The 15,986-nt window shown below is 44.6% G+C and overlaps 1 protein-coding gene across 3 annotated transcripts in view; it reads left to right on the plus strand.

The window, feature by feature from the left end:
• The window catches only part of LOC138467753 (zinc finger protein 544-like), a 402,382-nt gene that overhangs the window by 211,638 nt on the left and 174,758 nt on the right, over window positions 1-15,986 (plus strand). For all 3 annotated transcript variants that reach the window (XM_069607981.1, XM_069607982.1, XM_069607983.1), the window contains exon 9: window positions 15,568-15,678. In XM_069607981.1, coding sequence (XP_069464082.1) covers window positions 15,568-15,678 — 111 coding nt within the window. The remainder of the gene's footprint in view (window positions 1-15,567; window positions 15,679-15,986) is intronic.

A 15,986-nucleotide genomic window follows, 5' to 3' on the forward strand; every position in this document is an offset into this window, starting at 1 on the left:
TTTTGCCGAATATTGCGCTCATCTGACAATCCTCAGCTGACTCAATCCCATTTTAATCTAAAAAGATTCAGGGAATCCAGCTTTGACTTTCATGCTCCACGTGAATGGAATGCCTTACCTTCTACTATTAAAGCATCTCAATTCTTGATTACATGGATTACATTCAAGGAATGGACGGAGTGGACGGAATTAATTTGACAAAATGGAATGAGCGAAATTCGATGGAATTCGCCCCACTCGTATCAGTGTGCACCCTGCCCCCTGTTTCCGATGCTGTTGGTATATATCTGTATCCCCCTACACATGCTATCTATCTGTATCCCCCTTCCCCCATGTGTCTGTCTGTCGCTTTGTTCCCACCATCCTGTTCTCGTGCCTGGTTTCGGACGCTCTAAGGATAACCACCACATCACATCACTATTCTTACTCTCTACTATACGCCTTCACTCAACTAGAACACAGCTATACCCCTGATTAATTCGGCGTAGCTGTCCACATACGAATACAACCTCATGAACACCTCATTACCCTAATCAAACGCAGCTAGCCGAGCATATTCCGGCATAGTTGCTCACATATGCATCTCTGAGGCCTAACGCAGCCAGAGCCCAGCCTGAATGTCTACCCACCAGACTGCACACATTTAACTGACATTTCCAGCACCACACCTAAACTGTAGGACGCAGCTATCAACCAGCAATTACCTCAGCTGCACACATATCCAGTGCGCCCATGCACCCTACGACACTATCTCACTCTACTGACGAGAACTCCGGTTCCCGAGGGCGTTCAACCTACCAGCGCTTTGAGGTCAAACCAATGATATATAGAGCGCTATGTAAATGCCAAATAACATAACATAACATTCAAGAGAAGCATAGAAACTTGACTCTTTAATTCAGCCGACTAATGACCGCTCTCATCTGGTTTGACCTTGTCTTTGTCGTTTCACTCTTGCTCTTTCTTGCTGCGCTCTGAGCCCTTCGGGCATGTAGCACCCTACCCAAAAATTGAAATTAATAAATAAACAGGCACAATGTATTTATTTATTTAATTTTACATGGTTAGCGTTAGGCTAAGGATCACGTTAGTTAGTTTCAGACGAAATACATGGTTAGCACTAGGCTAAGGGACAAATCCGGTAGTTCGGGCAAAATACATTGTTAGCTTTAGGCTAAGGGTCACATTACGTAGTTTCAGGCGAAAGACATGGTTAGCACATGGTTAGGATTAGGCTAAGGATCAAGTTAGGTAGTTTCCAGCAAAATACATGGTTAGTATTAGGCTATGGGACACATCAGGTTGATACAGGCAAAGTGCATGCTTAGCACTATGCTAATGGTTCGTTGGGTAATTTCAGGCGAAAACACATGGTTAGCATTAGGCTTAGGTTCATGTTAGGTAGTTTCAGGAAAAATACATGGTTAGCATTAGGCTAAAGGACCCATCAGGTAGTTGCAGGCGAAGTGTTTGGTCAGTACTAGGCTTATGGTCACGTTAGGTAGCTTCAGGCGAAATGCATGGTTAGCTTCAGGCTGAGGCACACATCGGGCAGTATCAGGCGAAGTGCCTGGTTAGCACAAGGCTGAGGGTCACATTAGGCAGTATTAGGCGAAATACATGGTTAGCACTATGCTGAGGGTCACGTTTGGCAGTATTTGGCGAAATACATGGTTACCATTAGGCTGAGGGTCACTTTAGGCAGTATCCGGCAAGTGCATGGTGAGCCTTAGGCTGAGGGACAAATCAGGCAGTATCAGGCAAAATGCCTGGTTAGCACTAGGCTGAGTGTCACGCTAGGCAGTATCAGGCGAAGTGATGTTGGCAACGCACACTGCCGAATTAGATAGGTGGGGAGTGTAGTTAGCAATGCGGCAAACCCAGGCGGCACAGTATATCCTCGAGTGCAGAGAGCAAAGAATGAAGGCACTTAGTAGGCGTAATGAGTGTTTTGGAGCACTGGGACAGGCATCAAGTGTAGAAAACAGATCTATGTAATTTTAACAAATTAAAGAACAGAGAATGAAATAACAACAAAACTTTTACAACAAAAAAGAATATATGATTATCTTATTTGGGGGGTCACCCCAAAACCCCCTGTTTCCCTATGCTTATAAACCCATCCCAACCCCCTCACCACCTGTTTTACCCCTTACCCCACCCCCTTATATATATTTTTTTTTAAATTGCTATTTTTTTTTTCGTTATTACAGTTAAGTTATTAAATGCATTCTCTGGTTTCTATTCATTAAAATCACTGGATACCTAGAAAACAGCTATGAAAAATGTACCTTAGTAGATGGAGGTGCCCTTTTGCCCCATACAGGCCCAGACAGGCATCTCAGGCCTTGCACAGAGACCGTGGTGAGGGGCCGGCTCAGCCTGTCGGTGAGCTTCATGCCCCGCTATTGGCTGGGGCAGTGCCCAATCATCTGAGGGCATGAAAGATTGGGGTGGTGGGAGCAACTTGAAGGGGTCTATTGCGGCCATCTTCAAGTGGAGCAAGTGCTCGAGTTCCTGTGGATAGCCCAGCAGGGCTGCTGACAACTGGAACTCTGATGCTGGGATGCCGCATATGATGTAAAAAGCGTGGTGGTAGCGCTGCTGGTAAGCACCTTCCAGGTACTGCATCCGATGAGAAAGGCCAGACAGGCATGTTAGGCCTTGCAAAAGGACCTTGCTGAGGGGCCAGCTGTAACGCTCACCTGGTATCCACAGGGACGTCACTCTGCCTTTTCTGACCTCTTACGACCTTGAACCCTTCCCTGGAGGCTATTCGACTGGAGACTGGGCCTGAAACACAGGATTGGGAGAGCTTAACTCCCTATTGTCTCTGTGTGCTTGAACCCCTTCTTCCCCGGGGTCCAACCCTTCCCTTTGATCCACAGCTCACCTTGTTTTCTTGGATAGTGTGCTCTCTGTCCTGCTTTCAGCGCAGGGGCGCGTTGATTGATGCAGGCTTGTTGCTGCCTAGTTACTTCACTGGCAAGAGTCCGACGGGTAAGTATAATGAGTCTTTTGAACAGTTCTCTAACTTTGCTCCTTTCCTTCCTTAGATGATGGCCGGCATCCGGGGATGGCGGCGTGCTGCTGAGATGAGTAGCGCTGAAGGTGAGTGAGAGCGCGATGCGCGATGCACCCCTTTCGTATTTGCATTGAACTGAGTTCTTTTTCTGTGTCTTTTAGGTGCTGCGACGTTTTCAGTGTGGATGCCGGTTATGAAGAACAAATGCGGTGGGTAAGCACGGTATGCGGCGCCTCTAGATGTTTCCACGCTAACCTGGAGTGTCTTTTTCCTCTTGCAAATGGATAAGAAGTTCCGGAGACAGAGTTCCTCCAGAGCGGCTGGGATTCAGGTAAGTGTTTGAAGCTCGTACAGTGTTTAAAAAGAAGCGAAGATTTGCAGAATGCTTACTAATGCCTTTTTTCTGTTCTTCTCCCTTTTCCTTAGGAAGCGGCGTGCCGGGATGGGAATGACACCACCGAAGATGCCCGCAGAACAGAAGGAGCGATGGATGATGGGCAGAAGCGCCGCTAGGTAAAGCTGGTCCTAACGGTGTTCTTGTTCTTGCAGGAGCTGAGCGCAGAAGAAAGATGCAGGCCTACTGGAGACCGATCCGAACACGGTGAGTGTCACGCTGCAGGTGCAGAAACGCAAAGCATGTTTCTCACCCCGGGTGTGGCTTAAATAGTCTCTGGGTATCCCAGGTGTCTCTGGGCTGAACCACACCCAAAAGACTAGACCGCACATGCAGTTCTGGGAACCGAAATATGTGGGGGCATCCATCTTGTCCCCATCAATGCACTACAAGTCCAATCCCCAATGTTATCCTATGGGAGTGAGTGAGTCTGGTGCCACAAGCGCCAAGTCTGACTCCAAGTGGGTCTTTGGAGGGATGGAGAGGCCCTTGAGGCCATGTAGGTGATTGTGGCCTGGCTCCAGCCTGACATCTCGGAGGGCTGGGGACATGAGGGGCAGGAATCATGACACCAGCTCAGCCTGCCGGCGGGCTCCATGCCCCAGGATTGGCTGGGCCGGTGCCCAATCATCTGAGGGGAAACAAGGTGTGGTGGTGGGAGCCTCTGGAAGGGATCCGTGGTGGCCATCTTCAAGTGGAGCATGTGCTCAAGAGTTCCTATGGATAGCCCAGCAGGGCTGCTGATATCTGGAACGCTGATGCTGCAATGCTGCATATGTTGTAAAAAGCGCGATGGTATTGCTGCTGGTAAGCACCTTCCAGGTGCTGCATCCAGTGAGAAAGGCCAGACAGGCGTCTTATGCCTTGCAAAGAGACCTTGGTGAGGAGCCGGCTCAGCTTTGCAAGTTACTTTACGTTACTAGGACATTCTGACAGCCCATTAGTACTTTAGTTGAGGCAGGGAAATCCCTCATAGATGTAGGGAAAGATAGGTTTTCTCTTTATTTTTATACTGAATAAAAGTCTATAACAAACAATATGCCACCTGCGTGTCAGTCTCCTCCTTCTGTGGGATCTGACCTAGTTTACACAAACCAGGAGACCCTAAAATTCACAAAATTAAGTGACAAGCCACTAACCCATCTATTTCCACTACAGGGTCTAACCCTCCTCCAGCCCATCTACAACCTCTACAAATCATAGATGTTCCCTTAGCACCATCAAAACTTAATAACAAGTACTGGACTATGCTGAATGTTATCCTAATGCTTTTCCTATGCAAAGTAACACCTCACAACAAATTCTAAAACACTGTATTCCCTTTTTTTCACGGGTAGGCTTCCCAAAGGAAATACTAACCAACCAGGGAACAACCTTCATTAGTAAAATTATGGCGGTGGTTAAATAAATTCTTCAAATTAAAACTTTGAAGACATACATATACCATCCTCAGACAGACAGCCTTGTTGGGCGCTTTAACAAAACACTAAAAAGCATTCTTAAAAAGTTAGTAGAAGCTGATGGAAAGAACTGGGATATGATGGTTGCTTGGGCCCTCTTTGCCATCAGGAAGGCTCCCCCAGCTTCCATCTGTTATTTCACCCTGAGAACCCCTTTATGGACGTGATCCCAGAGTTGTTTTAGACATGCTAAGGGAGACCTGGGAAGAAAGGGAGGAGGCTATCTTACCCTTGTCACAAATCACAAAGCGGATTAAAGAGCACGTGACTGGGGTAAGAGATGTAGTCCACACTTACCTAGATAAAGCCCAAGAACACCAAAAGGCCTAATATAACAAAACACTGCCACTCAATATTTTTCTGTTGGACAGAATGTCCTAGTACTATTGCCTATTCTGAACATAAAATGTGTATCGCTGGCACAGACCTTATGCGGTATTGGAACAGACTGGCCCTTGTAACTATCGCATCTCCCAACCCAATAAAAGACTTAAGACTCAGATATACCACATTACCCTCTTAAAAGAGTGGAAAGAGGGCCCAGAAGAATCCTCCCTCCATTGTAATGGCCAGTCTCTTTTAAGAAGACAGACAGATCCAATTTAGTACCAGTAGACCTTCCGTTATCCCAACAACAAGACATCCAAGATCTCTTGGATCAACTCACTGATGTCTTTAGCTCTGAGCTTGGGAGAGTGAATGGGATTTACCATTATATATACACTCTTCCCTGGAAAGTCATTAATATCAAGCCCTATCAGATCCCTGAAGGTCGAAAGGAAATAGTCCTCCAAGAGGTGGAGAAAATGCTGAATACGGATATTATTGAACCATCACAAAGTCTGAGGTCCTCGCCAATAGTCTGAGTCGCGAAACACAATCAATTGTGGAAGTTTTGCATAGACTTTAGAAAACTCAATGCTGTGTCTCTGTTCGACAATTACTGGATGCCACAGATTGACGATTTTATTGATCGACTGGGCACAGCCGTCTACCTCTCCGCGGTTTATCTTACCAGTGGCTATTGGCAGAGACCATTAAACCCAGAGGACAAGGAAAAACGGTATTCTACACCCTTAAAGGACTATTTCACTTTAAGGTCCTTCCATTTGGGCTCCATCGCACTCCCTCCAGTTCCCAGAGGTTAATAGACCAGATTTTGAGGGCCTTTTCCAGTTTTTGCAGTGCTTATCTGGACGATATTGTCATTCATAGCAAAACCTGGGAAGAAAATATGTATCACCAGTATGAAGTTACTAGAGCCCCGAAATGAGCTGGCCTGATGGCTAACCCCAAGAAATGCCACTTAGCCCAGTCGGCAATTAAGTACTGGTTCAACCACAGTTAGAAAAAGTCTTGGGCCGTTGAAGAAATAGCAATTCCCAAGACTAAAAGGGATTTGAGAACCTACTTAGAACTTACAGTCACTACAGGAGGTTCATCCCTAATTACTCTGCCATCACTTTCTGTTGAACTGATAAGTTAAAGATTGCTGATCCTCAGAAATTACGATGGCAAAAAGATCAGGTCTGTTTTGATACCCTGAAGTCAATTCTATGCAGCAAGCCCGTCTTAAAAGTCCTTAACTTTAACAAGGAGTTCTTGTTTTAAACTGATCGCTCCAAAGTAGGTATAGGGGCAGTTTTATCACAAGAATATGATGGAGTGGAACATTTGGTGCTTTACCTCAGCCGAAAACTATTCCCTAGAGAGAGGAATAATGGCACCATTGAATAAGATTCTTTAGCGATAAAATGGGCCATAGGATACCTCAAATATGACCTCATAGGTAGAACATTTAAACTAATTACAGACCATTTACCAGTCTTAGAAGACCAGTATTAGAAAGACACCAACCCAAGGGTAATGCACTGGTTCCTTGGTCTTCAACACTTTTTTAAGTGTTGAACACAGAAAGGGAAAGAAGCAAGGAAATGTGGATTTCCTGTCCCGTTGTCCTTTAGAAATTGAGGAAGCTAGCAGTGTTATTTATTTATTTATTCATTTTTGCATTTATATCAGCGCTCAAAACCCTGAGGCATCTAGGGAAGGGTATGTGACGAAGGGTATGTGATGAATCCTTAGATGTGGTCACTTCTCCTCAAGGGGGAGCCCCTTCCAATGAGGCCAGGGAGGTGAGGCCACTACCCGATAGTCCCCCTGGGTGTGGTACACAGCAGGAGGATCTCATGGGGAGAGACACCCCCTTTGGGACAAGGACGACCATCTAGGGAGAACACGTTATGACATCCCTCACCCAACACTGTACACACTTCCACACCCCATACACCCCAAAGACATTGCTAACCAAAGTTAAACATAGAATACCTTAGGGAGTCTTGTCTAATAAATACTGAGACAAGGACGAAGTGCAGAGTAATGAAGAACACACTGTGGAACAAAGATGAACATTCTAGTCTTCGCGGGGCACTGTGCAACCAAGTAATCAGTTGTTGAATAATAAAAGGGAAGAAGGACTAAGGAAAAGCAAATGTGGATCGTGAAGCCGCAAGGAAGCAGAACGCAGACCGAGACACTTCAAGGAAGCAGTTTGTAAGGAAATGTCCTGTCCTGCTGGGGAGAGTAGTCGGTGTCCAGTTTGGGAGTGGAACGCGCAGAACAGTAACCAGGGAGAAGTAGAATATGGTGGGAAGACACAGAAGGAGATCTCAATTTGCAATGACAAGGCAAACCAAATCCTGAAGCCAGGTAGGCACACTAGCAACACGACTGCAGCAGACACTACCCCGCAGAGCTGCTCAGGTGCACCCCGAGCCCTGGAAGTCCCGGCAAAGTATCTAAACCCCAGAAAGAGGTAAGGGGAGATATGAAAGAGCCAGAGGGGAAAAAGGGTGAAATGCATAGACTAGGGTAATTCCCCCAGGAACCAGATACCATAGGAACCTTAATGGAAATAACCAGACAGGTCTGGGACCTGCACCCATGGAAAATGAGCATATAAGCCATCTTCTTTGTTGCAGTACCTGGCAGGAGAATGAACCAGGTCTGCCGGAAACCAAACCATAGAGAAACAGGGGTTTGGTACCTACACCCAAAAGGAAGGAGAAATAGAAACCATCTTCCTCATGGTGGTACTTTGCAGGAGAGTAAACCAGGTTTTCCCAAGTCTGAAGAGGAGAAAGCCAGGGTCTGGGACCCTCAAAGTAAAGTCAAGAAAGGCCAGGGGAAGGGAAAAATCCCTCTGGTGTTGTGAACTGTGTAACAAAGTTAGAGAAAGGCCGGCGGAAAGGAGTCATTCCCCCTGATGTTATGAAGTGAGAAACCCAGTATATGAAAAGCCTGGGGAAGGAAGTCATTCCCACTGGTGTTGTGAGCTGTGAAACAAAGTGTAAGGAAAGCCAGGGGAAGGGAGTCATTTCCCCTGGTGTTGTGAACTGTGAAACAAAGTGTAAGGAAAGCCAGGGAAACGGAGTCATTCTCCCTAGTGTTGTGAACTGTGAAACAAAGTGTCAGAGAAGCCAGGGGAAGGGAGTCACCCCCCCTGGTGTTGTGAACTGTGAACCATACTAGGAGAAGGGATGCATTCCCCTAGTAACCAAGAAAGACCAGGGGAAGGGAGTCATTCCCCCTGGTTGTGTAAAACTGGGAAGTCAAGAGACAGGAGAGGGGAGTCATTCTCCTGGTAAGCAAGGCCAGGGAAAGGGAGTCATTCCCCCTTGTGAGGAACTTGTAACCAGAACTGAACCACCCAGTCCCGGAGGAGGGAGTCATTCTCCTGGACCAAGAACATTGGTGGCACCTTCAGTTTAGTTATATGTGTAAGGGACAGAGATGGGGACATTTTGAGACAGGATGGTGGCCTCTTTAAGATACTAGGACGTTCTGACAAACCATAAGTACTTTAATTGATGCAGGGAAATCCCTCATAGATGTAGAGAGGGCTATGTTTTCTCTTTATTTTTATGCTGAATAAAAGTCTATAGCAAACAATATGCCACTGTGTATCAGTCTCCTCCTGCTGTACTCTTAGACCACTCAGAGTTATAAATGTGTCTCTCATGTGCAGGATACTGATATGTGCATTTGGCAAGCATGATAAATGCAGTTCTAGTCCTTATGTTCATTAAAGTATTCATTAAAAAAGTAGCTCAAAGTAGAAGCACTCCAGAGAAGGAGGCCAGAGGAGGAGTCGAGATGACTAAATACAAGAGTGGAGGTAAGTATTTTGGCTGAATTGTAGTTTAAAAATCGTTAGATCCATCTGAGGTTCAGCAGGTTGAGCATGACTGCAGAGGCAGTCAATGTTATACATTGTTGAAAACTGAGCTTTCTTTCAAAGGAACCCCCAGAGTTCAGAGGCATAGCGGTTTGGGGTGAGACAGTCAGGGGAATAAGATATGGGAGAGGGAAGAAGGGGGAATATTGTGGATAGAGAGATAGATTACTTCTGTTTTAGATGACTTGTGTATAAGAAAGCGATGTGCCATGCAGTGACAGATTGCTAGGAGGCAGATGGAGATTCATTTAGAAAGCTCAACGTGAAGGCAGGGAAGGAAAAGAAGATCTGGACATTGTCAGCAAAGAGGTGATGGGGGAAGATAAATGATGAGATCATGGCTTAGGAAAAGGTGTAGGGAGTAAAGCGGAGAAGGCAAAGGACATAAACTTGCAGACTAACAGTGATGGGGCTATGGTCAGAGGATTGTGTACATTTAGAGAGATGGAAAAAGGTTGTTCTGAGAAGGAGGCGGCAATCCAGATGAATGCTGAATCTTGGATTCCTAGAACAGAGGGTTATCAGGAGAGAAGGTTGAATAACAGTATTAAAGGCTTCAGAAAGGTTGAGTAGATTGATGCTATAGGATAGATTATAGTGGTGAGCAGTGGTAAGGAAGGTGTAGACATAGGTATGGTCTGTTTCAGTAGAGTGATGCTTGCGGAACCCTAATTTGAATGGGTTGCAGATTGTTTGTTTCAAGATAGTGTTACAAAGTCCCAGACTTGAGGCTAGAGAATGAGACTGGGGTTGACCTCAGGCCAGGGACCACCACCCACTCTGGGCGCTTTGTTGGCTCCACTCCTCCCATGTGCTGAGACAATATCTGTGGCTGCTGCCATCCTGGATCTGGTGTTTGCACAGGCATGCTGTCTGGCGTATCGAGTGGAGATGTGTGCTTTGCGGGTCCCAGGTTGTGTTAGCCGGCCACCATGGTCATACTGTTATGCCTTGTGACAAAGTTCTCTACCCTCAGTGCCGGGTAGAGAACTTTGTCACAAGGCATAACAGTATGAAGTAGTGGAGAGAGTAGGTAAGGCTGAGAAAAATGGAGGTGTCAGGAGGTTCAGTATTGACAGGGGAGCTGTCCACTGCTGGCGGACTCTGGCACCAGCACTTTAGCCCTGTGTCGTAGCATGCACAGGCCTTCTGTGGTCTGCCGCAGTCTTATCCAGGGATAGAAAGGTGATTAGCGACCCATGGCCTCTCAAGCCCTGATAGACGGAAGGGATCACTGGGGAGAGTAACATTCTGACCAGGGGATGACAAATAATCACCAAGCAAAGACAAGAACGAAATACAGACGACGTTTGAAACCCCACAGACTGTGAGTGACTTTTATTTGATTGCCAGGAGGTTGAGCCCAAGGAAAGACTGTACAGACAGACAGATTATGCTACTTAAGCAAACTGGATTTGCTCATCTTTGGTGTCTTTGGTTATCCGTCTTTATTACACCCAGGCTATCCTAAACCTTTGGAATACATTTGTTATGAAATAAATACTTTTGAAACACATTTCAGAGTATTTCGCTGTCTGTTGATTGGTCGGCTGTGACAGGGTTGTGCAATATTTGCCCTGAAACTTTAAGATTAAGAGCAAGATGTTAGGGGTGTTCTCCTAAAGTCCACTTGAGGTAAGACTTCATAAAACTATCCCTTGGCATGCAGGTCCCCAACTCTTAGTATAAGTCTGTACTACTCAAGGTATTACCCAAATTGTTTGTTTACAATCGTTTGAATGAACAATTGACCGAATTTAAAGGGTCACAATTGACCTTTTCACAACTGACCGTATATATATATATATATATACATATATATATATATATATATATATAGATATACATATCTATATCTATATCTATATATATATATATATATATATATATATATATATATATATATATATATATATATATATATATAGATATATATATGGGTTTTGCGGGGTTTGGCGTTGGGTGGGGTGTTGTGGGGGGTTTCCCCCCACATATATGTTACAATTGTCCTTCACAATTCAGTCAATTGTGAAAAGGTCAATTGTAATTCGAACAGTTGTAAAACGAACAATTCGTATACATCCCTACTCAAGGAACCTTGGTAGAGTGGCAGAGCAGTCAGGCTTATCATAGGAGGAATATGTGAGCTGTGGGTAAGAACACTGAACCCAGTTAGTAGAGTAGTCCAAAGAAACACTTAAACAGTTAATGTTATATTCAAATATATAATTTATTATATTTACGCAAGGAAGTCCGAAATATACTTAGTTCAATTAACAAACACACTTAGAAATACTTATAAATACTTTTCAAACGCCGCTGCTTCAGTGGTAGTTGCTTGCGGTACACTTGTTAGAGAGTTTGACACTAGTGACAGTTCTACCGTATTATCAGTACGACCGTGCATTCGCGTTACGACACCGATATACGGTAATTGTATTTAGTTAGCAAAACCACATAAGATACATTCTTTTAGGAAGAAAAGGGTTGGTTAGTCATACAGTAGCAGAGCTTAACATTCTAGAGGCACTGTGTGGGTAAACTAAAGCTTTTAAAGTCCAATCCCTAACTATGCAAAAGCCAGTTCGGAGAGGGCTCAAAGTCTTACGAAGCAGTAGAACAGCAAAAGTTCCTTAAGAAACTTTTAGTCTCTAGGAAAAGATACTTGAAGAGTTAACATAACGATGAAGACACTGCAAAAGAACTCACTGAAGGGACACATGCCGGCAGCTTGGGTCAGAGGTTAGAGTGGACACCCTGGACACCTCTTCACGCACTCCAATGCTCTGGAGCGACTTCTTGGTTCAAGGTAAGCAATACCTTTCACTCCACAGTATCTTAGGTTAGAAGAAATGTTCGTAGCTCCTCTGTTGAGTAGAAATCGGGGTCAGGCCAGCAGTGGTCACTTCACGGTGATGCAAAGGGTCTACAAGCGTCTTTTGCCGTCTTCTTCGGTTACTTCCTTTTCCGGTGGTCGACTTGCCTTTGACCTCAGGAACCTCACTTTTTGTTCAGTTTCAGCACACACTCCTCTGCAATCTCTCTCAGCAGTTTACAGAAAGGGGAGGGTGGCTGTCCAATGAGGACAGCCAGCCCCCCAGCGGTCACTGTTTACATTCTGGCAATCAGGCAGACAAAGGGCAGGGGTGTGAAAAACTCCTCCCCCACTTCCTGCCTGCCCAGATACACTGGAGCCTAAGCGGGGGCACTCAAGAGTTCCTGTCAAAGGCAAAACACACACACAGACCTACATCTCCCAGGACGGTAGAAGAAGGGCTAACAAAGGGCAACCATGCTAGAAACCTAGAACATAGGTGACCCTATTGTGCACAACCGGGACTGTGAATACATTCTGAGGTAAAAAATAGTACAATAGTTGCTAGAACACGTCCACTGCCACGAGCCATAACTATAGGGTTGTCTATGTGACTAAAAAGTCAAAGGAGCGGAGAGAAGGCAGATACTAGGTATCCCCTTAGCACTCCACATAAGGTGGTGTGTGTTAATCTCTCATATTATAACGTTTTAGGAGGGATACAAAGTATCCCTCTATCCTTAAGAACTGTAGTTACTCGAGGATAAAGAAAGAATCTCAAAGGAGAACCGAAAGGGTTCCCAGCAACACTGCCCATAAGAAGCTGCGTGCTGCAAAAGTTAAACACAGATGCCTTAGAAGAGATATGGAGGAAAGTAAACTCACTAGTATAGGTAAAACACAGAGAGCAGAGTTCCAAAGGTCAGCAAATAAGAATGGATGAGGGGAAAAAGGCTAAACCCATTCAGGATAGAAAGAAAAAGGCCCAGAAGTCCAACAAAAAGTGCTGGGGGTCTCACTAGTTGAGGGGATGAAGCATAACAATGATAAATCTCCATAACACCAGACCACCTGAGATGATGCAAGGTATTTTTCGACTTAACGGGCAAGACCTTTTGCCAACCCCTTCCCTGGCAACAAGTCCACTAATGCTGCTCTCAGGGTCCCTTGCTGGTGATGCCATTGGGTTCTAGTCCCTCCATCACCCTCTAGAAATATGGATTCTAAGGCCAGTACTCTGATACTCCCATTGCTGTGTTAGGCATGTATGTAAACATTTCTCATGGTGTATGTTGTGACCACGATGTGCAGCAGAAAAAATGGGGTAGTGTTATAGCCTCTTTTGGTGTCCATTCCTTCAGATAAAATGGTAAAGTATGCAGCTAGCATGACAATGGGGGTTTATCAAAGCACAACCATTGCAAGCCAATTCAGTAGCTATACACATAGGACCACCTCTCAGAACTGAGAAATCTCCCTAAATAACATCAGGGGGGATTCTTTGTAGGATGCATGCAGTTATGCTGGAAATGCTTCACACATCATGTTATTTTATGCAAATTCCTATAAAGGGCTTGACCCTAGTTCTATCCATTAGTTTCCAGAATAGGCTTACATTTTCACAATTGGCATTTGAGGCCCAGAAGTATGTGCTGGACCTACCATTTGATGTAAAGGCATTATTCTGTATCAGGTCTTTTGCATGCTATTGATCGCGGGCAACAAACACTGATTTGAAAAGACCACTCGAGGCAGACTGGAGCTCTGCCCTACACTGCACAGATTGTGCACAGGTGAAATCCCCCCAATAGAGTGAAAATAGCTAGCATGGGAGTAGGTAAATGTGGGCAGAGACGGGGGACATGTTTGCTAAGGCAGGGCAGGTAGGGGAGCAGCTTCAAGAGGTGTTCGCGCTGATCCCCCAATGCAGGGATCGAAATTAAGATTGGATAATCAGAAGCTAAGAGCAGCTCCCGGGTATCCAGCATTAACCAGTGACCAGGAGCTACAACTGGGGAACGAGGAGCTAGTACATAGCGTTCTGCAAATCGAACATCCCCATAAATTGCGAACATATCATTTTGTCCATTATCTAAGACCCCATATGCTTTAAATTAGATGTGTCCTAATGTTTATTTATAGATTGACCTAAAAGTACAGAATTAAATTCACATAAGTGTGTTTGTGCCACATCAGTTTGCCTGGGGTGCCAAACACAGCTCCTGGTAGCTGTTGGTGTCAAGTTAATCAAGCTCTTATAGGCTATAAGCAGGAGCTCATTAGCTCCGAGCTCACCTCAATTTTGAACCATGTCAATGTCAACACAATCCCTCCCGTTGAACACTTGAGGTACTAAATCTGTTTAAGATTCGGTCATCGGCTCTTAAATCCCTTTTGACCATCTCTGATAACCTTGAGTCTCAAGGTCACCTTAACCTACATGCTTTGGTTTGTATACGATAGATGCAGAAAGGCTAAGGACCTCTGAGGGTTCTCAAACGGGTGCCTTCACACAGAAAGATACAAAAGTAACTACAGAACAAAATACCAGACTTCTATCAGGAGATTCTTACATTAATGCAATCATTTGCTCGTAAATTATTTGCTTACTTGCCTCTTCGACTAACCATGAACCAGAGCAGGTTAAATTGCCTCCCAGTTGTGACCCTCACTAAACACTTTTTAAATCAGGGTGTACCATACATTGGTAGGGTAGTGTGGTCCTGCACCTCAATGCTTAAATGGACATTTCCAAGGAGGTGTCTGCTTAGGTAATAATAACTTGAACGTTGGACGTACCGGATGTTAACAGCTGCCATCCGTTAATAGACCAAAGAGGAGTGAAGGCCTTTAACGAGGGAAGTGGGTCGTTACCACTTCAGGCATTATTGCTATTAGCAGAACAAGATAACGTCCATGGTGCTAATTGTTCTAGAACAAACAATTGTCAAGGATGCAAATCTTTTTCCTCAACCAAAAAAACCTACAATTAAGATGGCTGCAGTGGAAGTGGGTATGGGTATTCTAGCAAAAATCCCTTTTCTAGTTCCATGGTTGCTAGAGAGAGTAAAGTAAGAAGTGGGATGCCCAAGCGGAGTGGCAGTTGCAGTAGATACATTTTTTTAAAAAAATATTTCTTTAAAGTATGAGTTTAATGTGTAGGTGGGAGTGGGGGCAGCCAGTCAGAACAGCCAGCATCTTGCTTTTAAGGGCATCTTATACTGTTGAATTTATCCCATGTTTCCAGCAACATTATTCTTTGCTCATCACACCAGGGTGCTATGTGTCTATAATCAAGCAAGAATCGAGATTAATACTTCAGTCTGTCCACAGGTTCTTCAATCTAAGCCATCATCTAGAGGCCCCTAATGTCTTGCTGGTTAAGGTGGAAAAAGCTTCTGGTATCGGTTTTTGCTGCCACATATATCAGCTATTATGTAAACCAATAAACCAGCAAGTACAATGTAAACTGATTTGTCTTAGAGCATCTGCCAATTTTCTGCTGAAAACCCCATGGGAAAGTTGTGGGTGGAGCCCTGCGTTGTCTAGCCAATTCTTCAGATATTGTTTTGATGAGCAGTTTGATTAGCTAGTGTAGTTCATAACATCACAGCTGTGGTTTTATTTTGTTAACAGGACATGCAGTTATTCCATCAGTTATTTCATTTTCTGTGAAAGAAGAAGAAGGTCGCTATTCCAAGGACCCGAAAGATAGTGGGAGAAACAAAAGCATCATTGGTCCAGCCGGTAAATTAATGATTATTTTACTCATATTGTTAGATTCATATGCTAAATAACCAAGTTCCCCAAACCTCTGTCCCATATCATTTCAGACTTATATGTGTCTTCTTTAGGGTCCAGTTTGTTGACCAACTGAACAGTACAGTTCAGACAGGTTTCAAAAATATATACCTTGAAGCGTATGTATGTAAAATGTACATCTAATGAATGTCAGTGGAATGATGTCAAGCTGAGCCTTAGTTTTCTGTCCATTGCACATCATGTATTGAACAGAAAACACAAGACCTAAACCTCAGTGGAGACACAATGAATAC

This window comes from Ambystoma mexicanum, chromosome 4q (genome assembly GCF_040938575.1).
Source record: "Ambystoma mexicanum isolate Mex_15411 chromosome 4q, UKY_AmexF1_1, whole genome shotgun sequence".
In the NCBI taxonomy this organism is placed as follows: domain Eukaryota; kingdom Metazoa; phylum Chordata; class Amphibia; order Caudata; family Ambystomatidae; genus Ambystoma; species Ambystoma mexicanum.